Source organism: Suillus paluster (genome assembly GCF_016628075.1).
Source record: "Suillus paluster strain FC165 chromosome Unknown EDB91scaffold_96, whole genome shotgun sequence".
NCBI classification, from domain to species: Eukaryota; Fungi; Basidiomycota; class Agaricomycetes; order Boletales; family Suillaceae; genus Suillus; species Suillus paluster.
The window spans coordinates 49,182-75,955 of NW_024537656.1; the positions used below are offsets into that span (position 1 = coordinate 49,182).

General features: G+C 48.1%; 10 protein-coding genes across 10 annotated transcripts; 3 read left to right on the forward strand and 7 right to left on the reverse strand.

Moving 5' to 3' along the window:
* Positions 1–854: 854 nt before the first annotated feature.
* On the forward strand, positions 855–1,283 carry EDB91DRAFT_1030061 (uncharacterized protein; the record flags this gene model as incomplete). Its single annotated transcript, XM_041312699.1, has 1 exon — positions 855–1,283. A coding segment is annotated over one exon (429 nt), but the record flags the coding sequence as incomplete, so codon positions are not given.
* A 637-nt stretch (positions 1,284–1,920) lies between these two features.
* On the reverse strand, positions 1,921–3,532 carry EDB91DRAFT_1086471 (uncharacterized protein; the record flags this gene model as incomplete). Its single annotated transcript, XM_041316056.1, has 3 exons — positions 1,921–2,010; positions 2,399–2,776; positions 2,954–3,532. 3 exons carry the CDS (start codon positions 3,530–3,532, stop codon positions 1,921–1,923), a joined length of 1,047 nt encoding a protein of 348 aa, XP_041171723.1.
* A 570-nt stretch (positions 3,533–4,102) lies between these two features.
* EDB91DRAFT_893693 (uncharacterized protein) lies at positions 4,103–6,377 on the reverse strand. Its single transcript, XM_041328755.1, has 4 exons — positions 5,623–6,377; positions 5,189–5,569; positions 4,527–5,130; positions 4,103–4,473 (listed from the first exon to the last, which is right to left on the reverse strand). The coding sequence occupies exons 1-4, from the start codon at positions 6,000–6,002 to the stop codon at positions 4,396–4,398; spliced, it is 1,443 nt and encodes a 480-aa protein (XP_041171724.1). The 5' UTR covers positions 6,003–6,377; the 3' UTR covers positions 4,103–4,395.
* A 14-nt stretch (positions 6,378–6,391) lies between these two features.
* On the forward strand, positions 6,392–8,422 carry EDB91DRAFT_1164292 (uncharacterized protein). Its single transcript, XM_041319925.1, has 5 exons — positions 6,392–6,631; positions 6,747–6,913; positions 6,975–7,284; positions 7,331–8,059; positions 8,132–8,422. Exons 1-4 carry the CDS (start codon positions 6,488–6,490, stop codon positions 7,985–7,987), a joined length of 1,278 nt encoding a protein of 425 aa, XP_041171725.1. The 5' UTR covers positions 6,392–6,487; the 3' UTR covers positions 7,988–8,059; positions 8,132–8,422.
* A 522-nt stretch (positions 8,423–8,944) lies between these two features.
* Positions 8,945–10,753, reverse strand: EDB91DRAFT_893744 (uncharacterized protein). The gene is made up of 3 exons (XM_041328756.1): positions 9,724–10,753; positions 9,500–9,657; positions 8,945–9,448 (listed from the first exon to the last, which is right to left on the reverse strand). Exons 1-3 carry the CDS (start codon positions 10,688–10,690, stop codon positions 9,020–9,022), a joined length of 1,554 nt encoding a protein of 517 aa, XP_041171726.1. The 5' UTR covers positions 10,691–10,753; the 3' UTR covers positions 8,945–9,019.
* A 989-nt stretch (positions 10,754–11,742) lies between these two features.
* Positions 11,743–13,950, reverse strand: EDB91DRAFT_893799 (uncharacterized protein). The gene is made up of 3 exons (XM_041328757.1): positions 13,730–13,950; positions 12,401–13,677; positions 11,743–12,340 (listed from the first exon to the last, which is right to left on the reverse strand). The coding sequence occupies exons 1-3, from the start codon at positions 13,743–13,745 to the stop codon at positions 11,894–11,896; spliced, it is 1,740 nt and encodes a 579-aa protein (XP_041171727.1). The 5' UTR covers positions 13,746–13,950; the 3' UTR covers positions 11,743–11,893.
* Positions 13,951–16,358: 2,408 nt separating this feature from the next.
* Positions 16,359–17,227, reverse strand: EDB91DRAFT_1164309 (uncharacterized protein). The gene is made up of 3 exons (XM_041319926.1): positions 16,888–17,227; positions 16,661–16,810; positions 16,359–16,608 (listed from the first exon to the last, which is right to left on the reverse strand). Exons 1-3 carry the CDS (start codon positions 17,147–17,149, stop codon positions 16,526–16,528), a joined length of 495 nt encoding a protein of 164 aa, XP_041171728.1. The 5' UTR covers positions 17,150–17,227; the 3' UTR covers positions 16,359–16,525.
* Positions 17,228–17,365: 138 nt separating this feature from the next.
* On the reverse strand, positions 17,366–19,685 carry EDB91DRAFT_893829 (uncharacterized protein). The gene is made up of 14 exons (XM_041328758.1): positions 19,103–19,685; positions 19,004–19,036; positions 18,928–18,947; positions 18,861–18,875; positions 18,776–18,814; positions 18,690–18,718; positions 18,618–18,631; positions 18,526–18,561; positions 18,315–18,374; positions 18,126–18,263; positions 17,854–18,067; positions 17,749–17,800; positions 17,580–17,695; positions 17,366–17,531 (listed from the first exon to the last, which is right to left on the reverse strand). Exons 1-14 carry the CDS (start codon positions 19,224–19,226, stop codon positions 17,495–17,497), a joined length of 927 nt encoding a protein of 308 aa, XP_041171729.1. The 5' UTR covers positions 19,227–19,685; the 3' UTR covers positions 17,366–17,494.
* A 2,970-nt stretch (positions 19,686–22,655) lies between these two features.
* On the reverse strand, positions 22,656–25,254 carry EDB91DRAFT_1164324 (TLD-domain-containing protein). Its single transcript, XM_041319927.1, has 7 exons — positions 25,171–25,254; positions 25,076–25,113; positions 24,907–25,016; positions 23,641–24,853; positions 23,344–23,588; positions 23,142–23,294; positions 22,656–23,063 (listed from the first exon to the last, which is right to left on the reverse strand). The coding sequence occupies exons 4-7, from the start codon at positions 24,832–24,834 to the stop codon at positions 22,889–22,891; spliced, it is 1,767 nt and encodes a 588-aa protein (XP_041171730.1). The 5' UTR covers positions 24,835–24,853; positions 24,907–25,016; positions 25,076–25,113; positions 25,171–25,254; the 3' UTR covers positions 22,656–22,888.
* A 106-nt stretch (positions 25,255–25,360) lies between these two features.
* On the forward strand, positions 25,361–26,693 carry EDB91DRAFT_894056 (uncharacterized protein). Its single transcript, XM_041328759.1, has 3 exons — positions 25,361–25,438; positions 25,499–25,528; positions 25,589–26,693. The coding sequence occupies exon 3, from the start codon at positions 25,732–25,734 to the stop codon at positions 26,212–26,214; it is 483 nt and encodes a 160-aa protein (XP_041171731.1). The 5' UTR covers positions 25,361–25,438; positions 25,499–25,528; positions 25,589–25,731; the 3' UTR covers positions 26,215–26,693.
* The last annotated feature ends 81 nt before the right edge of the window (positions 26,694–26,774 follow it).

Genomic DNA, 26,774 nt, shown 5'->3' on the forward strand with positions numbered 1-26,774 from the left:
TGGCTAACAAAGCGGACTTGGTTTCATGTGGCAAAACCAGCCCAGCCATCTGTCGTCTCCCCGCCTTTCAGCTGCCTGATGAGCTGACCCCCTTCATTCAACCTCATGTCCAGTGACCTTACCATTGATCTGGCAGATGCCAGTATAGTGACAGCTATTGCCCTACTCCGTGAATCTTTGAAGAAGAATCCGGCATTAGGGGTGCTGCCTTTGGCTGTTCACAAGATTCGCAAACCTCGCAAACCACTTCCTGTTAATTCTCTCACACCTTCTTCCTTCCATCCTCACGTTCTTGCTCACAACCGTCTGAAGCTTTGGTCAGCACCCCAGTCAGATTCCTTCCATGCAACTCTTCTTGGCTCACTACCCATTAACACAGCTTCCTATCTCCTCGATGTCATGTTACTGTCCGTCAAAATAAAAACCAGAGAAAACTATGGTGCAGGTCTTCTTCGCTTCCATTAGTTTTGCAACTCTATTTCCATCCCAGAAAATCATTGTTTACCTGCATTAGAATACCTTCTCACTGCCTTCATCGCTTCTTGGGCTGGCAAAGTCACCGAAACTATGGCTGACAATTGGCTAGCAGGTCTCCATTTTTGGCATCAGTACAATGGTGCCCCTTGGCACAGTCATTCACTCTTGAGACGAACGAAAGCTAGGTTGGCGAAAGTGGTTCCCACTTCTTCCAAATGGCCTCGCAGACCTCCCATTTCCATCAACCACATGCACGTGCTGTATCATTCTCTTGATCTCTCAAACTCCTTCGACTCTGCTGTCTACTGTGTAGCATGCATTGCTTTTTGGAGCTGCTGCAGGTACATTGTTTCACTCTTTACTCACTACACTCGCCTCACCTCTTGTGCAGGCTTGGCAAATTAGTTATTCCATCCTTAAACTTTTTCAACTCTTCTCATCACATCTCCCAGTTGGTTGACATTCGCAAGTTCTCAATGTCCTCTAACATCCAGTATGCCATCTTCCACATACCATGGTCCAAAACTGTGCACATGGACGGAGAGGATATCATTGCCACCAAGATCAATGATATTACCAATCCTCACAACACTCTCATTCACCATTTGTCAGCCAACATTTCTGTTCCCAGCCACACTCCTCTTTTTGCTTTTGAAACCAAACAGGGCTGGTCCCCTATGACGAAATTGTGGTTCCTCACTCACTGCAACAACATCTGGAAGTCTTCAGATCTCCCTGTACTTTCCGGCCACTGCTTTCGCATCAGAGCCACTACCAAACTCCTTCTTTGTGGTGTTCCACCTGACACTCAGATTAAGCATTGCACACAGGCACCTGAATCCAGACCTTCCATGTCTTCTAACCCTTAACCTTGTCTTAGTCTCATATATCTCCTGTCACCATCACTATATGTTCGGTACTTAGCGCGTCATACCTTAGCGCCCTCATGCTTTGTCCAGATCATTCAATGTATTTGTGCTCATTGTATAACTTCACACCATAGTCAAACTGTACTGTGCTAGTTCACAAATGTATGCTTCTGCTCATAATTAGTTTGTCCATCATCCATTTGTGATATCATCTTTCTCCATGCACTTCGCACTAGTAAGCTACCTGTCTGCGATACAGCGATGGTTGCAACCTGCTGTGATGTAGATGCAGGAGGAGGCAATGGAGCAATGGTTGGTTCTGGTGCAGATGGAGGTGCAGGAGGAGGTATCTGGGCAAGTTGCTGACTGATCATACTTAAGCCCCATGTTAGAATATCGCAGATTTTATTGTGAGACAGGGTAATTGACTGAGTGCTTGCAAGAGAGATCACACAATGCCACTCTTCAAGGAGGGGGTGGCAGAGGATAAAGTATGGGGTGATTAATGGTGGGTCAGCCAGACCATGGATGAATTCCTGCTTCCACATACTGCTAGTCGTGAGACCATCACGGGTCATGCTCTCATAGGCAAGCCCCCACCTCCAAATGGTGTCCCGTCACAAAGCTTCTTTGCTAGGTCAGGGGGCCAGTGCACCTTTTGGTCCTAGATACATCACAGTGAATTTGAGCAGGATGTAAAAGAGTGACTTGAGATTGTTGCAGGGTGTATGTTCGACCAAAAGGCCATCTCCCATTAGGCAGAGAATGCGAAAGGATATGTATGGTACAGTTCCCTATAAACCATGAGGTTAATGCAAGCAGAAATAATTGTGACATTATAATGCACAGTACCACATAGACTCATGTCCACTTTTCCATCATCATTGAGAAAATTTGCATGGTCAAAGTCTATAAAATAGCCTTTTCCTCTGTAAATAATAACAATATTAGGGCTGAGGTCTCCATAAAGAACACATCGGCCCACCATTGCTTTGTGGGCTATAACTCATGGTCATTACAGAGGACTTTGGGTGATTGTGAAAGGAACTCACCAATGACAAGGTCACAAAAACCCCGATTAACTCAGGTACATCATTGAAGTGCGTCAATGGGAGCCCACAGGGTGTCAAGAGAATACACCAATGAATTTTTTTCTTGAATTTGAATGTCAAGCAATGACTATGACTATGTGATGTGGAGTCAGGCTGCCCATCATAAAGCACATCCCAATATTTCCTAAGTTGAACCATGTTCGGGATGCCTTTGACTGCTTTGAGAAGCCATATCTCAACATCTTTGACATCCTCATCAACCCAACAATCCTTCAGTGTGTACTCCTGATTAAACTTGTCTTGAATGTGATTGCAGATGGTTCCACACTTGAAAAGTTCGTGGCTTTTCCATAGAATATCCATGATCCAGTACACATTCTCATTGTTGTCATAAACTCAACCTATCACCCCAGGAAGCATGGCATCAAAGCCACTCAGTAAATTAGCATGATTTGGAATGGTGTTGCAAGAGTTGCAGATATGGATTGTTGGATCAAAGCCGAGGGAAGAGCAATTTGCTAAAGTGATGGTATTTAACATGTTGACAAAACATACAGGGGATGTAACGATCAGAAGTGGTTTTGAGATCACCATGCTGGAGCGATCCATATAATGAGCATGAAGTTTGAACTTAGAGATACTGAAAAGTAGGATAAAATGATGCCACAGTGGCTCCCACATCATCAGATAACCCTTGTTAGCAACCCCCAAGAACAAAGGTATTTTGCGATCAACAGAGAGGTCAGATTGGGTGATCTCAACTCCTGTGAGGATGTCTTTCCAGGACTTTTCCAATAAACTGGACTTTCTGAGCCTGTAATCCAGGAGGATGAGATCAGGCTTCCACAAATTGGTAGTGTCTGACATGGGATTGGTAGTGAATTTTGAAGACCAGTACCGGAGATCTGCCATCTCTGTGAAGGGCAAAATGTGCAAGCACTGTGATGATGAGCGCTGTGATCCATCAGCATTGTGCTCTTGGATTTGCTCCTTGAGCAGCTCGCACATGTGATAGTATACAGCCTGGAAAAGACGCTCCCAATTCTTTTCCTCTGTTTCTCCTACAGGCTTTGCTCTTTTCATTCCAGCCTTGATGAAAGCCTGCTGCCCCAAGCTGCCCTCCATCTCTAGCATTGAATCTCCTTCTATGTTGGTATCTGTCTGCAACTCAGTCTGAGGCTGCAGCCAAGTACACCTAGCTGACACCAAAGAACCTTTCCTACACTTTATTTCATGGGTAGAGGTGGTGTGGAAAATATTGGTGCAAAAAGAAAAAGAAAAAGTGGTCTATTATGTTCTTTTATGTGTATATAACATATACTACTACTTAACTACAAGCTATATCTAATTGTGGTGTGGTGGTGAGCCAGGGATGGATGGGGAGGGCGTGGGAAAGGTTGATATTGTGGGGAATACCCAAAATTGGCTATGTTTTGGGTGTTGTGGGGAAGTTCCTGCAGGAGGATGATGTATCACTTTCCCAACTGAGATGAGGTTGATGCACACTGCTCTCTAGCATAGTAAATGCATCATCAAAATCTGCTACTTAGCCTGTTTTTATGCATCACTATGACAGTATAGCCTGTATTACAGTAGTGCTCATCAAAACCGATACGGTCATCTTGAATGAGTAAATGTGCTTATGTAATCGACATTCGGGCCGCCTGGGATCCGACCACTTCATTTTGCTTCACTACTTATTCTTATTAAGTAGCTTCTCTGTCTTGAGCTCATCCACCGCTGCCTCCCCATGTTAACGTCTCCTCTGTCGTACTCCTGGATGAAAACCAGTATGTTCAGCATTTTTAATCCGATCTCGCTGTGATATCAAGGCACTGTCGTTGATGCGACAAACGGCCCCCAAGACGCTTATCTGAGTCTTCAATTTTGCACGTCTGCATGTATTCACTGTCCATATTCCCTACGAACACCTCTGCTGTTCGCTCTTTGCCTAATGTTCCGGGGTATAGTACTAAGTTATATGTCCATTATATCTATCACAAAAACCGATTGCTCTGCCCCTCCATTCCCTTCGCCATCCTTAGCATTACCACATTGGACGATAGGCTCGAGAACTACAGCAGGTAAGTTAAACGTCTGTGAACACAGCCCGCATAGAAGAACTTACCCCGTTCCCAATGAAAACTTCAGCCTTCTCCGCAATCGCCATGTCCACCGCCATCGCCACATATTTTTGCTCCGAATCGAGCACGATATCAGCACTGCTCACCAAGTCGTCCCATCCATCCTCCTCAAGCGCGCTCTTGAGCCCATCAAGACTCCACGCCCATTCGTTTGAGAGCACATACACCCGTCTTAGCCCAGGATACTCATTCCGAACCTCCCTTAGCCTTTCCACAACCTGCTCCGTCGACGGCCAGCAATGATCGAGATAGTACGACAGCCTTGCATCCGTATCGTTAACATACGGAGATCGGTCAAATCGATCTGGGAGCGACTGATGCTGATTTATACCCATATAATCTGCGCCCCACTCTGCGAGGTTCGGGCAGTGTCGTTTGTAATCGCCTCTGCGGAGATGCAGCGCGACTAGCCCAGCGAGAGATTTACGGGAATGTGCGTCATAGAGATCTTTAGCGGACTCGGGTTGGAGGAGCGCAAAATTACGCGAAACGGCCGCTTGCACAAGCGGTGACCAAGCGAAGTCAGTCAACATAGGCGACTTAATCAAGGATTCCCACAAAGACAGAATCCGCGGGTTTCCGAAAAAACTTGTCGTGTCGTTTCCGTCAGTAAAGCAGTCTTGGCAGTTGGTTGGAGAGGACTCACTGTCTGTCAAAGACATCGTGGGCAGACGAATCTATTTCTATGCATGGCTCTTGCACGGACGCGAGCTGATCTACCCACCAGTCGATCATGACAACGCCGTCTGCATCATTAGGTGCATTTAGAGAGCTGATAACGTGTCTGCGACTTTCAGGTCCTCCACAGACGTGCGCGTAGAACTCGGCGCTCACTGCACGGGGTGCATTCGGTGCGCTAGGCATTGGCCCTCCTGCTGTTGGTCCAGAGATGAGGGCGTTCAAGGGTATACGTGCGGGACGCAGAGCGAAGTCGTAAATTGTCCATGGAAGTGGTAAATGTGACCATGTGTAGTCCTCGAAGACAAATGATAGATTGGATACGTGGGCGAGGTAAGACATTAAAATTCTGATCAGAGCGATTAGCCACTCATTAGACATGACCAGAACAACAGTACGCACGCTTCTTGAAGAACATTATTAAACCCGAAACCCCATAGGTGTCCTGGAAATCGTATGTACTGCGGCTGATGTGCGGGTGTCACGGACAGGGAGTGCTGAGGGAGCCGTTGCTGGAACATCCTGATATCGTCATAGTTTGGTGGTACGCCCTGACAGATAATGGCGAGTAATAGGAATACAGGGACGAGGGTGACGGAGACCAGGACTCTTCGCAAGGTGAACATGCGGAGGAAGCCACGCCATGAGCAACCATGTCGACGGCGGTAGACGGTAGCTCGTGTTGCTGAGGGAGAGGCCGTGAGGAGGACATACTCTTCCGGTCTGAATGTCCAAGAAAGGGCACCGCGCACACTGCGGGGCATCCAACTGACGGCCTTCATCGATCGCGCTGGCCTTCGGACACGCTGCAAGACCTGGCGGGGTAATCAAGCACTCACCCAGCACTGTGAATGGCTCGGGTGGGAGATTTGCTGAGGAAATGGAAAGGAAGGTAAAAAAAGGCGGAAACGTCTGGGTAATGTAATAAAGTGAGAGTTAAGTCGCTGCGGAGAAACATAGCTGGCCGGAATATGCGGTTTTGAAATAGAATGCGGAAACTCGTTCACGTTCGATTGAGCGTCCCGTCATTCGTGCCAGCACCGTGGAGGCCAAGGCTACTAAGTGTGGTCACACTTGTATACTTAGCGTGCACTCAGCCAATCTCCAATCAGGGAAAGATAAATAGACGCCCTTTCTGAATTTAGCGGTACGACAAAGATATTTGTTTCCCACTGTCAAATTCAATGCTCGCATGTACCTTGCAGCATAAACTGTTTCAGAGTCTGAGAAGGCGACCTTGGCGATATTACAAACTTGGCGAACTCGCATGCCTGGGCGCGACCTCCTTCTCTTTAATCCGCGGCAGTCGTCGCCATCGACAACCGCTGCCGACTCTGCTTCGTCCAACGCCGCCGTGCAATCTAGCACTTCCTCGACCAACACACCCACGCTATCCTTCACAGACACTCAGGTGCGTGTCCAAGTTATATTATAAGCCATTGGCTGTATGTGCTTCGGACTGGGAGTCCAAGTCCAATTTCCCTATACACTTGTATCATCTTGCGCAGTATTCATCCTGAATGCAGGCATCCACGATAGCGACCACAGCGTCATCCACCACCTTGCTCGGTAGCTCGGTAGCTACTAGTACCACCAATTCCCCGGTACCATCAAGTAGTTCATCAAGTAGTTCATTGCCTCCGACTCAAGCGACGACCTCTCTTGATGTCAGTACGATTTCTTCTGCTACAACGTAGGCATTTGCACATTTTTTGCGAGGCGTCTTAAGTCTGCTAACGAAAAATTACTCTTAGGTCATCTCAGCCTGAGTCAACAACATCCACGTCCGACATTCCTTCTACAAGTCCAGCTACAGAAACTTCAAGTTCTACATCTCAGCCGTCTACTTCCACAGCACCGTCTACATCTCAGTCGTCTACCTCCACAGCACCGTCTACATCATCTTCATCCCCTTCCTCAAGTTCCCCGTCACCACTACCTCTCCTTACCGACAGCCCGACTTCTACGACTCCAACTTCCACGTACGGAGACCAGACAATATCCTACATCACCTCGTACATCACCTCATCTTTTGTGACAGTCATTAATTCGTCTCCCGTCACAGTATGTACCTTGCGTTTTAGCCCCACACCCTCTCACATATCATCAGTCCCAAACTATTATCCCAACGGTTATCCCTACGGTCATCAGTGCCCCAACAACCAACAGCGCCGCTGGCGATCGCACTGCCATTGTCGCTGGCTCCGTCATCGGCGCCGGTGTGCTCCTCGTCATCAGTCTCTCCGTCTTTTTCTACCGCCAACGTCGGCGTTTCAAACACTTCCACTTCCTCGACACCATAAACTTGCGCCGACGACAAGCCCGTGCCAGAGAAACGCTGCTCATGGGCGAGGACCTCGATGATGTTGTTCTCGCACGTCCCTCTCCAGGAAGATACTCCGACTACGATACCCCCTGGGATCCGCGCAATAGTGCAGGATCGCTTAATGATAGCGAGCGCGGCAAACTCATAGACCCTTTGGTGCGCGGTCCCGAAATCGACTTGGGCCACATCATTGATGACGTCATGGGCCCTTCGTCATCGGGCGCCCATTACTCTCAAAATTCCATATCATCTTCCCATCGCGACTTACCTGGGCACGACGAATCGGAGCCTCAAACTAGAGAGCTGTCAAATGTATCTCAAATTGCATTACTAGAGGCTGCGGGCCTCGCTGGGGGCTCTGTTGTACAGCCCACGCGACCTAGCCCACTTGGGCAGAATGATCCTGTTGTTACAGGGGGTGATTATACCCCGCGACAGTGATGGCCCCTACGCCCATCCGTATCTGTGGTTATCACTTGTTGTACAGCATTCGTGCAGCATGCTGTGATCAATGTAGGTATACGAGTTCCTTTGCATCTTGATCACGCTAATGGGCCAACTCCGTCTAACCCGATGTAACATCAGATGACCGCGTTCTTTATATGTACTGATCTTTTTATCCTATACATAATGTTTGTTGTTTCACTTCATGACATAGTATACTATTGCTATCGCCGTGGTTGGTTCATTGTAGATCGTCGCTGGACATGGACACCTGTTGGGGAAGTCGTTTACCATCATATCACGGACTTATTGCGGACTTCATACTATTTAGATTATTTGGCTCTGCATTCCCATCAGTGACCTAATTGATAGGGTGGACGCTGCTAATCGCGCATTTATATTCACAGCTCATGAAAGAATCAGTCAAATTTGTGACTTGATCAAAGTTGGAACGTTGAAAGCGCTATTGCGCGGCTATGTTGTGTCATCCGGGCAACCTTACTAGGATGCATAACTTGGGCTGTGGTTCGGAGCCGTGCTACTTAGCAGCCAAAGCCAAACTTCAGCAGAGCATGTCCAGACGAAGAGATCGGAGCAACTTGGTTTGTCTTGATGTTGATGTCGCTGCCGGTTAGGGTTACGAAGTTTTGTGAACATCAATGGTGTTGATTTGCTAGTCACTGCTTGATACGGCAGGTGCAGGGAATGCACTGATGGTTATGATAGCAGCGCACTGCGGCAGCTTTGAAGGAGTTGTCGAAAGCGCGATTGTCAAAGATACCGTGAGTTCGTGACAGTGAGCTTAGCGAGAAAGTTGGTACTTATAACAGATTATGTAGAGGGCACGGACGCAGTGCTGAGAGGTGGGCAGCCTATCAGATTTTTGGACCTTCGGTGATGCGGTCACGTTGAAGGCGCACTGTTGTAACTTGTAGGTGGCTTCAAGTTGATGATGTCCGAACTTCCAGAAACCAGATGGGTCAAAAATATAATATTATACAGATACATACTTTACAACAAACGTTACTTCTACGACGGAAGAGTGTCCAATAAAAGATTCACGAGACCAATGAAAACTAATGCTGAGGTACACGCCATGACAAGGGCACCGATCCAGGCAGCCTTAGCCTGTGCAGCTTGGGCTGTGGTTTCGATGATCACAGCATATGCCCCACTTCCCCTGCTGAATACGCTGGAATTGCAGAAACATCTATCGTAAAAGCTGGAATACTGGAAAGTACATGCCAAGACCACCAGAATAAAGTTTATAATAGCAAAGAGTTTGCCCACCCATCGCAGGCAGTGCGACATTGCCAAAGCAACACGTGAAGATAGCGATGGCCGATGGGAACAAGTTGTGGAGTAATGGGCGAGAATACTTGACAGCAGGAGCATGAACCAAATCAAAGTAGATATGGCTCCGTAAAGGAGATATCCCAGAGCTCGACATCCAATTTGCTGCCTGACGTTAGTTAACTCAATCACATATCAGACATACAAAAAACCCACTGTCGTAGGAGTGAACCACCCGACCATAAATGCTGCTCCGACCGTTCCCCATTGTAATGTAAGTGAGGCGCAAGAAGCGATAGCCATTCTTGTGAACACGCCAGGTGCCCAATGGCTGCGCTGTACCTTGCCGGGCTGCGCGCAGTACATGACGATATCTTGGGGGGACCCAAGTCGGTTTCTGTGGTCAATGTCGTTGGTCGTGTGGTGTTCGACCCACTCACTCCCAAAACAAACCGGAAGATGACTTTGAGCCTTCTCCGATGCCCCTTTGAATACCAGGAAGATAGTATCTGCTGTAGATGCCCATCGCAGCGAACGAGAGTAATTAAACACAGGAGGGGTGAGGAGTTCGTCTGGAGACGTCACATCCTCCTCCTTAGCAGTGATTGCTAAAGCTCTCCGAGAGGACGCGGGTAACATTTCCATATGAACATCCTTCGGGCCAGTGTGTGTACTGTGTCGGTCGGCACGGTCATAAGCTGCTTGCAAGCGATTGAAATCGCATTTTGGGGAGAGTTGCAGCCATCCAACGACTATTGGAATCAGCCACAGCCACACTGAACCAGTGGCTTCTCCATTGGATTGAACATTTGCGTAAACATCCGATAGGGAGTTGACTACAGTCAGGATATAGGCAACAACAACCCAGGCGATGGAGGTCGCAGATGCAATTGACCACGTATGGGTGTAGTCCACAAATTCAGCAAAACATTTCCACCAGGAGTCGTTCTCCGGAAGGACAATGAACGAGGGTAAGCGTGCATGGTCAGGATGCAGTCTTAGCGGGACTTGCTGAAGGCTGCTCAGAATCAAGACCGCGAAACGTGAATTAGGATAGTCCACCGAGTGATTAAATCGGCGGTTGATCCAGCGAGAATTGAGGAGGGTGATGAATATAGAATAACCAGCAAGCGCTGGTGACCCAACAGTTAGTACAGCAGACATGAGATTGTCAAGCCTGTACTGTGCCCCAAAGGGGAGCTGCGAAATCAGTGCGAGATTTGGCAGTAGCCACGCGCTGAATTCTTGCGAAAATACAGACCACTGGAAAGGTTCCTGCCCGGCCCCACAGCGGGAGACGCACGTCGAATAGCTTATCGCTGCCGCATCAGCAACACTCAACGCGGGACCTCCGTCGCCGTCGAGTAAACCAGAAAGATTTTGGGTAGCAATTGCATTCTTCACCATGTCACTCAGACACTGAGTAAAGTTTACTCCAGCGACAGCGTGCACCAGTAGCAAGAGACCTATTCGAAAGAATGCATGAGAAAACAGAAATTCTAAGTCTACTCATTGCACATACATGCCAGAGAGCCTTTGAGCAAGCGCATCGTGATGTAGCTGTATCAGTTATGCAAGGTAGATTATAAGTAGTACTATATGAACCGGTTGTCGCTGCCTTTAATAATGCTTACATTGAAAACTTCTCACCAGAAAGATCACTGTCGCTTGAAGCTACTGAAGCCTTATCTGGACGTGTACCGCAATCATCGCTTTTTTCGGTGGTTTCCGAAGTTCCAGGGGATCATCAGAGTGACATCCTGAGATAACAATGTTAAGGCCCACCTTATGATGCATTGATGGGTGCGACCCGCGATGGGTTCCTGTGTCTGTCGAGAAAGGCGCTGCTACTGGAGTGCTGGGAATAGCCTCTGATATACCTACGGGACTCCGGGGGACTATAGAAGGAAGATAGTTGACCTTCCCCGACTCTCACGAAGTGCAGAGGCAGCAAAAGGGATGCTCAATTCTAAAATGTCGTTGTCGCTGTGCACTTGACCTTACGGTCATCCTTTCGTAAGTTACCTACATGGACCCTAAACCTTTCCTAATTTGTCCAACACCGCTCGGCTAAACCTTCGCATGGGAGAAGTTCTAAACCTTTCGCAGAGTGTCCTCGTCCTAATCCTCACTACACAGTAGCTACCTAAACCTTTTTATGTAGCAGTATCCCTAAACCCTTCAATGTAGTATCAGCGCTAAACCTTATCATGTAGCATTGTTAAACCTGCTCCTAAATCATATTCTTTTGAATATTTCAACATGTCTCGTTAGTACCGAAGATACTGTATGGAAAATCGCTTACATGACTCAAATATTACCAGAGAATACATTCAGTGCATCTGCACACCACTGGGAAGATGCCAGATCACAGAAAATTGTCGCATTTTTGGTCTTGCAAGGTGATTCGAACAGGAGTCGAGACTGGCACGACCGAGCGCCGTAGTACGATTATAAAGTCTTATTGGACTAGTAGGGCGTGTCGCGTACAAGCGTTGCAACGTTGAACGTTAACGTTGAGTGCGAACAGTATTACAAAGGTACACTAGGTAATCGTTAAACTTCTAAACATGATGATCTAGTATTACAAGTGCATCATCATGCCAGACTTCACATAGGTACAAGATCGGTTAATAAACTCATGAAAAAAATAAATCCAAAAGAGAAAGAGCAAGCCAGAGCCAACGCTCCGAACCAAGCAGCTTTAGTTTGACTTAAGTCTAAATTATCGGTCACAACGATGTCGAATGCATGTTGGACCCCTCTCCCCAACACACTCGAGTCGCAGTAACAATTATCATAGATACTCGTAAACTGCAGCATCCCGGCTGCGATTATCCAGATTGCATTGACGATTGCCAGGAATTTCCCGCCCCATCTCAAAAGGTTCGATAGTACCTTTGCGAGACGCATCATGATAGAGGAGGAAGGACTCTTAGGTCTGTCTGAGTATGAGAATGTGTAGTGCGAAAGGACGCTCGACATCACGAGCATCATCCATACCATCGTGGCAAGTGCGCCATAGATGAGGTAACCGAGAGATCTACATCCAAGGCCCTGTCATAACGTCCTGCTTATCAGTGACAGGTGCAGGCAAGTGCATTGAACAATGCTTACCACAGTTGGAGTATAATACACAACCAGCACCGCAGCTCCAGTTGTTGCCCATTGCAAAGCCAGGGGTAACACCGAGGCAAAAAACATGCGAAAGAACATGCCTGACGCCCAGGGGCTGCGTACGGCGTATCGAGGAAGTCTGCAGTAGGCATCAACTTGGGATGGGTCTCCGGACCTGTTGCAGGGCTCGATAACATTCCTCCTGCTTGCGTTCTTCCATATATCACCCATCTTAACCGGTCTGTGCTCTTTAACATTGTTGGAGGCCATTCGAAAAGCATCGAGGACATCCTCCGCCGACCGAGACCATGGAATGGCCCTGGCGTAGTTAAAGACGGGTGGAGTTAAATTTTCATCGGGAGATGAAAGATTTTCCGCATTGGCGTCAATGGATACTGCTCGTCTTTCGGAAAGGTCTGATGCCTTTACAACTCCATCACAGGTGACCACAAATGATATCACATCTGCGTTGTCCATGGCCTTTTTAACGCGTGCGTAGTCGCACTTTGGGGATAGCTGCAGCCAACCAATAACAATTGGTATAAGCCACAACCACACTGATCCCGTCCCCTGACCATTGGAGTTGATATTGGAGCGTACATCCGATAATGAGCTGGCGACTGTCAATAGATAGGCGATGATGACCCAGGCAATGGATGTCGCAGACGCGATGGACCAGGTGTGAGTGTAGTCGAGAAAATCGGCAATTGTTGGCCACCAGTCATCATTCTCCGGTAGTACGACGAGAGAGCTGAGGAGCGAGTCGTCATTTGTTATTCTCAGTGGATTTTGTTGAAGGCTTATAAGTATGCGGACGGCGTCTCCGGTGTTAGGGAATGACAGGTTCTCGAATCGACGGCTGATCCACCTGGCGTTGAGAATGGTGATAATCATTGAGTAACCCGCGAGCACCGGTGAACCGACTGTGAGGATGGCCGACATGAGATTGTCAACCCTATGTCTTGCACCGAAAGGTAGCTGGGAAATGAGCGCAAGGTAGGGCAACAGCCATGCACCGAATTGCTGCGAAATGTTTGCCCAGGAGGGCTGCTGCGTTCCCGAGCCGCACTGCGAAAGACACGTCTCATAGGTGAATCCGCTAGCGTTCATGATATCCGACGACACATTTGCTACATTTCCGCCATTGGCATCCACTAATCCAGATGCATCGAGGGTCTGGTTCGCATGATCTCTGAAGTTGATGAAGCAATCGGTGAAGTTGGTGGCTGCGTGCGCCCCTCGGAGAAATGCGAGTAACAGTAAGGACAATCGGATCTCTGGAAGAATGGTGAGCAAAAGGCATCACGACTCACGAGCCATCGAGCTTACTCATTGTACCGCGCATGAGCAATGGGCACTAGTTGTATTGATAGGGCAGAGTGTACCACGGGTGTATTTGAAGGGGGTTCTTATGGAGATTTTTTACTGCATCCTTGGTAGCCGATTATGAAACCCCACGGGACTGTTATTTCCTCAGAAGCCTTCAAAGTGCCAGTCAGCGTCAGCTCATGCAGCGCTCGTTTTGAAATAGTCCACAGAGAACGCACGCTTCAACATCACGGGAAGCCCCGAGCGTGAACGTAATTGATTGTTGCAGATAACATGGCTGTGCGAACAATGACATGGACACATCCAAAGCGACTTCCCACCGCCCATCGCTATCATAGTTCAGGAACACACCAGCCACTGCCTTTGAGGAAGAGATCGAGTATCTTGCCCGCAGGAGCAGCAAAAAGAGTTCCGCGCCTTCTACTGGATGTGGATTAGTTGGACCATACTTACTCGACACAGAAAGATAACCAATAGCGAGTTACGGGCAAGCAATGCAAGACTGGCAGAATTCCTGTGCCTCTCATCAGTAGAAACTGGTAGCCAGCTTCAAGTAGCCGCCGATCGCTGTGCAAACGTGGGGGTACTTCACACATCCTGGGTGTTCAACATTTTCCTGGGATTAAAATGTCAGTCCCAGACGTGTCACGCCTTGATCTAGCATTGAGCCTTCCAGATTACCTTTCCATTAATATGTGCAAGCCTGGCTGCAAAATGTTGTTCTGTATCCATGGATGAAGCGACGAGGGAATATATATTCTAGGTACTTAAGTGACTTACAAGAAGTAGGACAGAACGAAACTTTCAAACTTACTTCCAGCAATTACATAAACTCAGAGTTCGAAATTTCAGCACCTAATTGTGTTGTCGGATACACATTACACTAAGGCAATCGTATGCATGACGAGTTACCTGAGTTAATGTGCATATGTAGAATAGATTGCTGAGACATTCATGAGGACACGCCTCACTCAATCTCATGCCCTGATATTATCGGTTCTTGCCAATTGGGCAGTGCTCGGCGAACAAAACTCTTCCGGCGCTGCGATTTATCATATGAGGGGAGATAACTGAGAATTCTGAGACGGTGAAGTTACACATCTAAAAAAGTCGAACCGGTCAAAACAAGTTTTCAACAGAAGGGCCTGTATGTAGCCGAGCGCCTAGTGTCGCCTAAGTACGTCTCCACCAATGAGAGCGCACGCTTATGGCTGAAGAAAGTTTCAAATGTGAACGTAAACTAAGCCATCTCTCAGATGCCACTGTACGAGAACTAAGGCGGTGCCTTAGAATTTATCAGACGGGCCAACGCGTCGTGCGGAATGGAAGCACGCTGTAGCGTTACCTTTACGCTGATGCATCTAGATTCTACTTCGATGCGACGATAATGGACAAGACCCACCGGGTGGGTAGTTACCTCGTCAATCGCCAATACGTCAATCTGAAAATCGAAACACTTAGAGCCCAATTGAGCTTTGCTTGATCGTCCAAGGAGCGTGCTATCTCTGCCGGCGAGTCCTTTCACCGGTCAGAGTGCTTGCTTCACCGTAACCTGTTAGTAGTATTGCTATTCAGTTCTCCCAAGATTCTAGAAACAATATTTACTTCCAGCATCACTAAATCAGCGGGCATGGGAAGCCGACCTGTTAAAGTGGATACCGTAATTCACATATGGGGCAGAAAGTCTGATTGATGTCTCGCCGCCAACCAGACTAGGTAAAAGACCTTGACGATCTGAGCCATACTACTACTGTGGAATGTATCCGGAGATGGTCGAACTTGTCCTGCACGTTCACGCTGGACTCGTTCGGACTCAGTGAGTGCGAAATTCTAACGCGTTGACCATCGAGGGCTCTTTCACTAGTAGCATGTCTGCTCCAACGAAGGGCAGTCTTCACCAACATTGGAGCGCCCTAGGGTGAGTGCCAAGTCATGCATCTGCAGTCCAGAAGGGGATACCGAGGCTCAAGATTGTGATTAGTTATAGGCATTGCGATGTGCGTACTTTGCACGGATGATATGTCTGATTGCTATGATAGATCTTCTCGCCAGTGGCTGAGCCAGGCTTCTTCTGTAGATAATAGCCTGAAGTATTTTACGTAGGTTAGCACCGATTCTTCAGCATTTGAAATTGCACAACCTTCTTGTTCGCATGAGCGAAATATCAAGTGTCTGAGACACGATCACAGCAAAATGTGTTTACCCTGTTTAAACCAATTAACAGGTATGGGCATTGAATACATGCTTCTCAGATGATTTAGGATCCAAAAAAATAGATCAGGGTCATTGAGGAAATTGCGACCGTAAGCCCCAGCACGACTACTACGCGTCGCGTGACCCTGACGCTGCCGCTCAACACGCTCCGAGCGCCATAGCGGGGAAGTCCTCAGCCTGCCGTGAGACCAGCATGAGTAGCAGAAGAACGCCCTGCCCCAATGCACATTTGGGAGCAAATCAATGTCAGCCATCTTGGACGATGTGTCATTCTGGGCCATATCCTGCAACACTCCAGGTTGCTCGCACAGGCGGACATCGGATGTCGTCGATTTTCCTTTCCTGTATCTAGTAAATTGGCAGCAGCAAGAGCCCCTAAATCAGGAACAGTATATGAGATGAATCACATTACAGTGAACTTGCGTCCGGCTGCGACTTCTACACCGGTGGCCCATTGGTGGGTCTTGCGACACGGAAGGAAAGGTGCTACCGTGTGAACTGTGCGACTCCGTTCGAGTAGCGCGAACAGTCTTCCCCGAACTGCGAGTGTTGAAACTGACTGCGAAACGATCGACGAGACCCTCAATTCGGGAGTGCCGTGCATGGCGTTGCGAGCCTTCTCAAGCGGATCGGCTGGAGCGGCGGGGAGGATAAATTGTTTCGACCTGGACACGCGCTCAGGTTTGGATTGCGAAATTATTCAAAGTCAGGACTGACACCATGAAAGAACCCGCGAGGCAATCTGCCTGGTTTGGTCGTGACTGTTAGCGTAGAACAATCTCCTGTGGAAGCGCACATCTTGTATGGATGGGCCGGTGTAATGGTTAATCTGTAGGTTACTTGAAGTCAATATGTATGCGGGTGTATCTGAGGGATGAAATAATCATGTGAGCGGGTTGTATGACGGGTCAGCATGGCATGGCATGACCAGGGAATTTGCGCACTGGTTTGGACTCCCTTTTTTTTGAGGAACTGGACGAAATTATCGTCACAGTCAATCTCCTCAGGAAAAGCCATGCAGTTGACGACCTCGGGGTGCTTGAATGGCTCCCCGGTTGATTCGAACGTTGTCATAGAAAAGAACCGCGTTATTTTGTCAATTGAGATGGTGGCGAATTTGGGGCTATTATAGTCAAGAGCAATGAGGTGAGAGAAAAGCTTCCGGTCAAACTGATTGATGAGGCCACCGGTGGGCCGTGGCAGCATCTGAGATTCGAATGTCGTTGTTTCCGCTGACGGAACTCGCAGACCATGTGTTCGACTCAGATTTGGAGCGAATGCGACTGCGTACATATGCCAGCTGTTCTATTGTGAGTGGAAATTCTAGAATTCAGCTTTCTTGCAAGGTGTGGGTAGGCAAACTTCTATATTACGTAAGTGCTTATGAATGCAAGTGCCAGTGTCAATGTGGATATCTCAGCTAGCATCATGGTATGTATCGCGGTTTCCCCAAACCTATTTCTCTCTAAGCCTATTTCGGCCTCCATCAATCTTCAGTACCGCGATAGAACCTTCATGCCCCTACCCGACAGATGTCCACTGCCCCCCGTGCTACACCACTGCCACTTGACGTGTCGGGTACGTGCTCCTGGAAAGCAATTGTATGCCAGTTCCTGCATCGGAGTTGGCCACAAACTTGGCGTTATATTCCCGAACATTCAGGACGAGGCGTGGTCCCAGTACACATATCTGCAGGATCTGGAGGATTTCAAGAGCGCCAGCATAAATCTCGGTCCCCGCAGAATATGAGTTCTATAGAAATGATGAGGAGTGATCAGATGCTAGATGTCAATTACAGAGCGTACAGATATATTGGGAGAGAACAAGCCGATGGTCAAGCAAGCAGCAGCAATGAACCTAGCACGTGCAGAACTGAGCGCAAAATATAATCAGATTAATTACAAGCTCACGCGGCAAAGTATAGCATCTGGGTTTTCACTAGCGCCGAGAGACGGCCCTCGATGGTCCATCGTTTGAGTTCACGAATTTGTTTGACCACGATCCAGACTACAAGAAACAGTGCTAGGAGCTCCCATACAGTGGCGAGTATCCAAGACACGGGTGTCAGAACGCGGGCTGGTCCAGTAACATTGCATAGATACGTTCCGGAGAGCATGACCTCCTCTTGCATTTATCCATGAGCTTGATGCGCTTGAGTTCTTCATTCAGAGGTAAAGCTTACCTCCTGACATATAGCTACTTTCTTGTATCACAATGATCAGTCCGCAGGCGATCATAATCACCAGAAAGCTTGTAACGAGGAAGGTGAGCATTTTTCTGGATTGCTGATACATGGCATGTAACCGAGCGACGATGACCACTTGCATGGTATTTCAGTCAAGTCGATATCCCTGAAAACTGAGTAGCTCACCGTTCAACAGGCCATTTGCGACAAAAGCCACCCATAATTGTGAAAAAGCAATAAACGTGCCTGAAGGGTCAATTAGAGATGGGAGTCGATGCTTCGAATGACTCACAGCTGTTTCAGTCGTCAGATTCAACAATTTGGTCGAGAATCTCACCCACCCCTCCATGGGAGTACAATTAGTTGGACAGGAAGGGCAAGCATCGGTGCAGAATACTCACTGTATCGGTCATCGAGAATGATGGGAGACTCGCTGCATGCCAAAAGTAGTCAGAGGAACTACCGTAGTGTGTACGTGAATATGCTTACATAGAAGGTTCATGCTGATTGTGAGACATGGCTTATTAGCACACCGTCAACTGGTCAACCAAGCAGACATACACAGAGTATAATGCTCCAGCGAAGCGCAGCTAGAATATTTTGAAATCAGTGCAACTTGCCAACTGTGTTTAACATAAGCTACGTACGCTGAGATATACCACGGTCATGAGGGACCAGCGTTGCCTCTGCCCCAAATTAATTCATGTGGTTCTGATAAAGGACTCTGCCCACCCAGACCAGTTCAAACTATAAAACCATTCATGGTGAGGTGGATGCTGCGGTAATAACATCGACTCACCTCTTGTCCGAATATCAAGGCTGGAGAATACCATAAGGACATCAATAATTATCTCGATAAGTATTGTCTCGCTCACCCGAATCGTATGCCACCGCAGTAGAAGCTGCAACTATGAAGCCACAGCCAGAGGTCGAGTGAGACCTCACAAACATCATTTAACTTGTCCACCACGAACCTATGAAATAGCTGACAATACGATTGTAGTTGATGAGCGCCCACACACTGGGATCATTTATGACTACGGTCATATTCAAGGGATTAATTGATATTGGTGTCAGTGAGTGGCGAGCCTGATGCATTGATGGATGTATAACGATAACGTTCGTGCTTGATATACTACTGCTACAGTGCCTTTGATGAATCTCCAAAAACCAAGTAGCAAGCAGAAGTCATTTTCGAGACCATGGGATAGAATCATAGCAGAATTTCATTGTGGATCTGCAAAGCGGTGCCCTACGCACGGATATTGAACACCATTTCGAAAAGCTATTCATGATTTCGGGGATTTGTTTTCAACGCCGTCCTCCACACAGGAATTATGAAAGCCTAGATCACAATCTATCAGCATGACGCTAGACAGAAGAGAAGCCAAAAATGCCATGATGAAGGATAGAATGGATGCACACATGCACACTCCTTAATAACTGATCTCTCCAATGTGCCCTCTGCCTCAAGTCCATTGCTTCATGCAAGCTACTGTATCATCACATTAATGGCGGTTATCTGAATTTCAAATGGAGCATCTCGAAAACGATTCGCCAGCCGAGTCTTCAGCCCAACGAATGCTATTAATACCGAGTGTCAAATTCAGGCGAGCTCATTGTGATAGAGTTGCTTACAAGAGATAATTGATTTACAAAGATGAAACAATCCGGTCCGTCACAGGTTCACCATCATGCATCATGAATCATATCCATGAGCGCTGAGCGCTAGGAGCATCGCATCAGGATTCAGGACAAGCCTAATTCTCATTTGAAAGTCCGCGACGGCTTAGCGCTCAGTTGAACAAACTTTCCTCCTCACAATCAAGTTGAATCAACGGTGTACGATAGAAACACAGCCAACGACGCATAAAACAGGAAACAGTCCACCGACCTCAACGACGTCCTTGGCTAAAACGATATCCTTGCAAAGAGGACGAGAACCTGGTCTCTCACGCGCAAAAAGGGATACTAAACCAAATTCCAGTTAAGTGGAAGAGGTGCGGATGATAATTCAAATACGAACAGCAAGCGATCAGAAAGATAGCAAAGATCGGGAACGACATGAGTTTCAATGCCATGATCGAGGACTGCTATGGCTGTGAAAATCATGGGTCGGGAGGTTGTCAGGAAGATCCGAACGACAGAATACAAGAGCAGCGCACCGCAACAACGATGTATGAGTGAAGGGTGGGATTTGAGAGGTTCGTACAAACTCAGAGACCTTCGTGATCCTTTTATCCATCACTGATCCTTAATGACAGCAGAACGAGGGAGGTTACCTTGTACACTAGACGATTATTTTTCAAGGACTAATGAACTGATGATACTTGAAGGAAGATCAAACGTTCGTCAGCCCCGGGGATTCGCGACACTTTCTGCCTTGAGCATGTGGAACAACAGCCTAGCACATCAACGACAACATTGCACCTGGCACCGTGCCCTGTCTCGAAACGCTGTTAATTTGGCAGAACTACTGAGGCGGTCACGTACATGCCCGGCTAAGAATAGTGTTGACTAGATAGTATTGTCCTACATAGAGTATTACTCTCAATGGACATAAAATTGGATTTTTTTAAAAAAAAGAAAAAAAAAGAATAGTGTTGCTGTGTTAAATTATCATCAGTCATGATACCATCGCTCTGCTCCCAGTAATTAGCTTCGAGAGGTTTTTTTGTTGAAGCCCTTAAAAGGATGGAATCATCATCATCCACTTGATCATCATTTACCTCGGGAAGATCCGCTCAAGGAAGGGCGTAATGTGCGGGGGTTTCGCCATGGTCGTGCATCATCTGATGATCGCCGGTGACGAATTACGATTCTTTGTGAACGGAATTGAAATTGGTGACCGATGATCCAATAGCGTTTGGTGCGATGCGCTGCGCAATGTTCGAAAGAACAATAACAAAGTGGTGACCCGACCTGAGAAAAATGCGAGCAAATGAAGCCAAGAGAGTTCAACGAACTGCCAGACTGGTCTGTGAGGCCTAGGATTGGTCACGTATTTAAAAATCACACCAGCCCCCATTATGGCTGTCAGGATTGCAAGCTCGCCAGCAGTATCGATATCTTTAGATCTCTTTCTCCTGCTCAGACCCACCTCTTCTAAAGTCAGGCCTTTAATCGGGGCTCAGTTAGAAAAACGTTGTCCATAGGATCAATGCATATTCAAGCTTCAGTAGCGGTTCTCCCCTACTCTTCACTCGTGTATGCCGCCGGTGGCGAATCGTTGCACAATCAACGCCAGGGATCTGGCTGCGCATCCAGATTGAGGTTCCCTTACAAGTACCTAAACTATTGAAGCCATTCCTCTACTCCAGTTGTAGCTCGCCTGCTCTGGTAGTCTCGTCAGGCCTACCCGCTTACTCGCAGTCCACCGTAGAAACAAAGGCAGACAGCCACTCCTCCTTGCTTACCACAGTGGCGTGGGTGCCTCCATGGGATGCATATATGTTTAGCCGAGTTCGTTGTTCGCTTCACGTCTCAAAAATATGCCTTCAACTGCAAGCCAACTAGAACGAAGTCTAAGAAGACTTCAGGTGAGGGTCTGCATAGCATGTATATATTTGGTGCTTACCGTCCTTTGGTTTTTCCCTAAGATTCCCGAATCAAAAACAACGTCTAACTCGGAGCAAATTGAATGGGTGTCCGCTAAACGCAGCTTAGGCAGACCTCAGCTCGCTCTCGCAAGGCCTCCCCGGGCTCCAGGTGGCTATCGTCAGTTTTTCGGTTTCCCCATTACGATGAAAGAAGTTGGGGACCTGGGCACCATCGCTTTCAACCGCATTCGACCAGGCGTGGACGCCGACCGCTGGTTCATGACAATGAACGCCCCTGTCTTCCTCGAACAAGCTCTCGGTCTTTCCTTTTGCACCGTTGCACGTGGCCAGCTGGTCGGAGAATCAGTGAATGTCGCACCAGAGTGCGTAGAGGTGTCTTCGTCAACTGTGCTGTTGCTCGTGGTGTGGAGGGATACGGATGCCGATGATGACTGTCCCACCCCAGGTCAAGTGCGTGCCTTGGAGAGGAACATCCACCGCTCACCGGGATGGTGGGTGGAACACCGAGTACGTATCCATGTGCCTTTCAAAAAACGGTCCCGCTAAATCTATTGCTTGCTTTTTAGCAATTTAGATGAACGTCCCGCTGTCTGAAGTCCTCCCTTCTGTACTAGTCACTCCACTTCAATATAGAGGTCGAGACCCGACAAACACACGTACACCACAAGATGTCTTACCAATGGTAGCTGCATCCTACGAGTTGGACACTAGTGCTCCGAGTCTATTCTTGAGGAGTCATAGGATATCTTGCATACTGTGATGTGAGTTCGGGATAGCGGTTAGCTCGATGTTCATTCATCTGCGTCCGTTGGGTTCCTTGCGATTGGTAGTTTTGATATACGGATGGATGCCATATTGACATTTCTCAGCGACTTGTCCTAGGTACCCTCTTTGCATGTTTCGAAATGTACCGCGTTGATACCTCATTGCTGCGGTGGTGGGCGTCGGATAATACATCAGATCGAGGATGGTGGATGAGGTGAACCTCACTGTGCTATAACTACAAGAAGGTTTACATCACATCTACTTAATTCTATTTTTCTCCCTGCAACCCGTCCTTCACTCAAATCGTCTCACCAAGAAGATTAAAACAAGATGCCGCTATTACACATGCCACTCGCCTTCGAGAGCAATTCAATAAAACAAGGGAATCAAGCACACATCGCATCGCATCCCGACCTCCTGCCTCAACAACACCAATCACGGTCCAACACCCCACACCTCCAACCCAACGCACTCAAAGCTCACATCCTTCTTAAGCCCCTGACTCCCACCATCCCCACGTGAACACAGAACAGTATTATCAAACGTAGGGCATGGTGCTGAGGACCCGTCGAGGAGAGAGGCGTCGAGGTATAGACCGTAATGTCCGTCTCTGCGCACGTGTGTCAGCCATACGATTGAGAGGACCGAGAAAGTGAACAAGATAAAAAGTAAAGAAAAGCTTACGAACCCGCCACCGAAAGATATAAACCCAGGCTCACAAAGCGCAACATAATCATTCCTCCCAGTCCATTTATAAACATCCAGCGTCCCCTCTGAATCTTCTAGTCCATTCAACGAGTCTTCGCTTGAGGGTGATGGACGGTGGTATTTCCAGAGGAACCTGTGAGAAAATGAGTTCCTAGGACCTAGGGGGGTACAAGGAAACTCACGACTCGCCACTCCCGTAATATCCTCCTCTTTCCAACCATAATCCCTCACCCATCCACGCTCCGAAAACGGCATCTCGGGCGTCTTTCACTACGACGAGTGCGCCTTTTGTTGAGCCGGGCGTCGAGGGCAATTTGGGTTCGCATCTGGAATAGAGTGTGTTGAGTGAGATACCGTGTTGGTCGAGTGAGTATAGGAGGGTCCATGTTCGTGGGAGACGAGTGAGCGCTGGGAGGTGAGGACGGATCTACAAGTATGTATCAGTGCTGACTGTATGCGCTGAAAAAAAGGATACGCACGAGATTTGCGACAGTCTCGCTTAGTACTGCAACTGTGCCCTCTCTCCTTCCAACAAGATTAAGACCCTTCACCTTCTTCCCTTTTCCCAACACGCCCTTCACTTCACTCATCTCCTCGTCTTGGAGCGCATCAGAAAACCCCTTATCCCAGGACCGATCGCCCACGAAACCAGGGGCCCCAGATGGGGGAATATAAGGGTGAGAACCAAAAGGGGTGCCACGCGTGATACCATTCGTCTGATGCGGGACATGAATAGCCGCCGAGTGAGGCATGATACTAGGCGCTGAATTTACCAGGGTTGAGCTAGAAGACACTGTGGATTGTCTAGATCGGGCAGATGGCAGGAACGAGGAGACCCAGCTTGAGGAAATGCGGGGTAATGTGGTGTGTGCTGGAGGTGTGGCTGGGGAAGAGGGGAAGGGCAATGAGGAGTTTGATGTAGGAGGTGTGTGTGCGGATGGAGGGGAGGCGGTTCTGCTGAGACGGGGAGGAAGAGGCGTGCGTATGTTTACAGGGGAAGGCTGAGAAGTTACGCTCGCAGCGAGCACGGGCAACTTGTGTAGTGGTGGAGAAGGAGGCTTGATATCTGCGTCGATTAAGTTCCCAGTTTGTGGTATCGGAAGCGGTGATTGTATAACGATGCTCCGTTGAGGCGAAGTTGGTCGATCTTCAGATGGAGGAGGCAATGGAGGTTCGCTATGCGCTTGGAGGAAATACAAAGGATCGTCTTCATGCTGCAATAGCTCATCAAGAAGCACCCGTCTATTGTGCTCAGAAGCAGTCTTTGCGCTTGACGTGAACTGATCAAAGTAATGCAAGCTCGTGTTCCCAAGTCCTCGCGATTTCCCAGCAGAAACAGACGATTCGACCGCTGGAAAGTCGAATGAAAGTGGGTCCTGAGCAGCAGGCACCGATACAAAGGCACCGAAATCGGAGTCTGCACTGACTGTGCGAATCCTGTGGTGCTGTGGGCGCGTCGTCGTCGTCGTCGGTGGCTGATCGCGAAAGACAGGTGTTGGAGTTGCTGGGGGTGTTGCAGGAGCGAACAACGTGGCGAAACGGTCGATTTCAGCTGCATCGAGCTGGTTAATGCGTGAGGAAACTGGCTGAGGATGTGCGATTGGCTTATGGGATGGCCTTCGTGTGTAGTCGTGAGATGGGAGAGGGATAAGGGGTTGGGTAGTCATTGTCATGTCGTTATATGATGGTGTTCTGAAACTCTCTCTGTGGGTCAAAGCGTTCAGAAAAAAATGATAGGGTCATACATGCAAGGTTATAACATGAGGTGCAAGATAGCTATGACCTTTGGAGCTGCAGCAGCTGACGATTAGTGAATATGAGACTCGGCTTATGGGTACAGATGGTGGGTAGGTAGCTAGTTCATGAACTGTCTTCTAGGGGTGATGGCCAGCTGGTTGTGCGCAGTAGACTGACCTGCTCAAAAAGTATGCAGGACAAGATAAAATTGAGCTCTGTGCATGCACATTGTCATGAGGTGCTGCATTGGATGAATGAGGCCTACTGCTCACAGAATACAAGTAAGGTGAACGATAGCGAACTTCTCAGGTGTTTACTCCCGGTAATCGCAGAACCAGGACGCACAAGATTTACAAGGATTTTAGGAGATAATGAAAAGAAAGGTCGTCGTTGAGTGCAACGTTGAAGAAGGTGTTGAGTACGTAACGTTTAAGTAACTACCTGATACGGAGCACGTTCGCAGCAAGTTTACAGCGCACTAATCATCATCCTGGCGTTGGCGAATCATGAATCACTCCATACTATATAGTATATTGTTCAGTAAGGACCGTGTTCCTTCGTCTATGATATGTCTAGTTAACAAATCAATCCCCTATTCAGGGGATTATCCAGCTTGGCAGATACTACTAGGTGAGGCTATTAAAGGCACGGTCATATCTAGACAGTACGCTGAGACTGATACGCCCACAGCTGTACTAACAGATCTCCATAACTGACACAAGTCAAACATCTGCTTCAAGGATTCTGCGCAACTTCCTTTGACATTAACAAGGACACCTGTTCCATGCCTGATAACAACAAGGCACAAGCAGCGTCCCTATACTCAACCATCGATGTTCTGCCCATCCAAGCGCGGACGAAAAAACCTGCAATCAAACCTCCATGTCGCATCCAATATCCACACCAACCATCCTTTCCTAAAAACCAAAACCCTCTGCTCAACATGCTCACCCTTCAACATCCCCACGTCCTCTACAATGGCATCCGAAAAGACCACGCAATCCCCGGCGGTAGACATCCTTCACAAGTCCAACCAATCCGGATTGTGCACCTTTGTAGCTATCATCATCCGCAACGCTTTAAACCCAGGTAAACAGTCTAGTATGGATATCGGCATCACTGGGATCACCCGCGTGTCATACACGAGAGCGTGCGGGTACGCGCATATTCCGGATGATATCTCGTCCGTACTCAGGGATATCTGTCATCGGCTATACATGCAAACCCCTGATAGACCACGAGATGTGACCTCCGCTATGATCGCCACGCAGTCGAACTTATTGCTCGATATTCACATCAACCTCCCCTGGGCATAGCACATCTTCAAGTACGCCGATGTAGGCGGGTTCACGTTGGTGTGCCCCTGGTAAAGTGTTCCAGTTCAGAATGGTTCTGGAGCTCGCGTTGGTGTGGCAGTCCATGCCCAATGCACCTCGTATACGTCGGGTGCCTGTGGATGGAAATCGGAAGCAGTGGCCGTCCTGGCCGTGTGCTGTGTGACGGGGCGCTGTTCAATACAGTGAGGTAAGCGTATTCGTCGAGATACAGGGAGGGGGTATTTCTCCCTGGATTACGCAGTTACTGGTGGAACAGTGGCACGTCGTAAATAACGATGGTCACGTTGTTCGTCAGGACGTTCGACGTACTGGCAGCCAACTCAGCCACATTTCAACAAGAATTTGTGCATCTACGAAACATGGCTTAGTGAGATTGCTCAAGTTTTTTTCCATATCTATTAGATGTATCTATAGACCTAACTACAGAGTATCAAGGCGTATCAAATGTTAATTTAATGAGTGATTGCCAAGTGTGCCAAGGAATGGTGGTGTGTCAACCAGTGGTTATACTGTAGCGGGAATAAGTATACGTCTCTGCC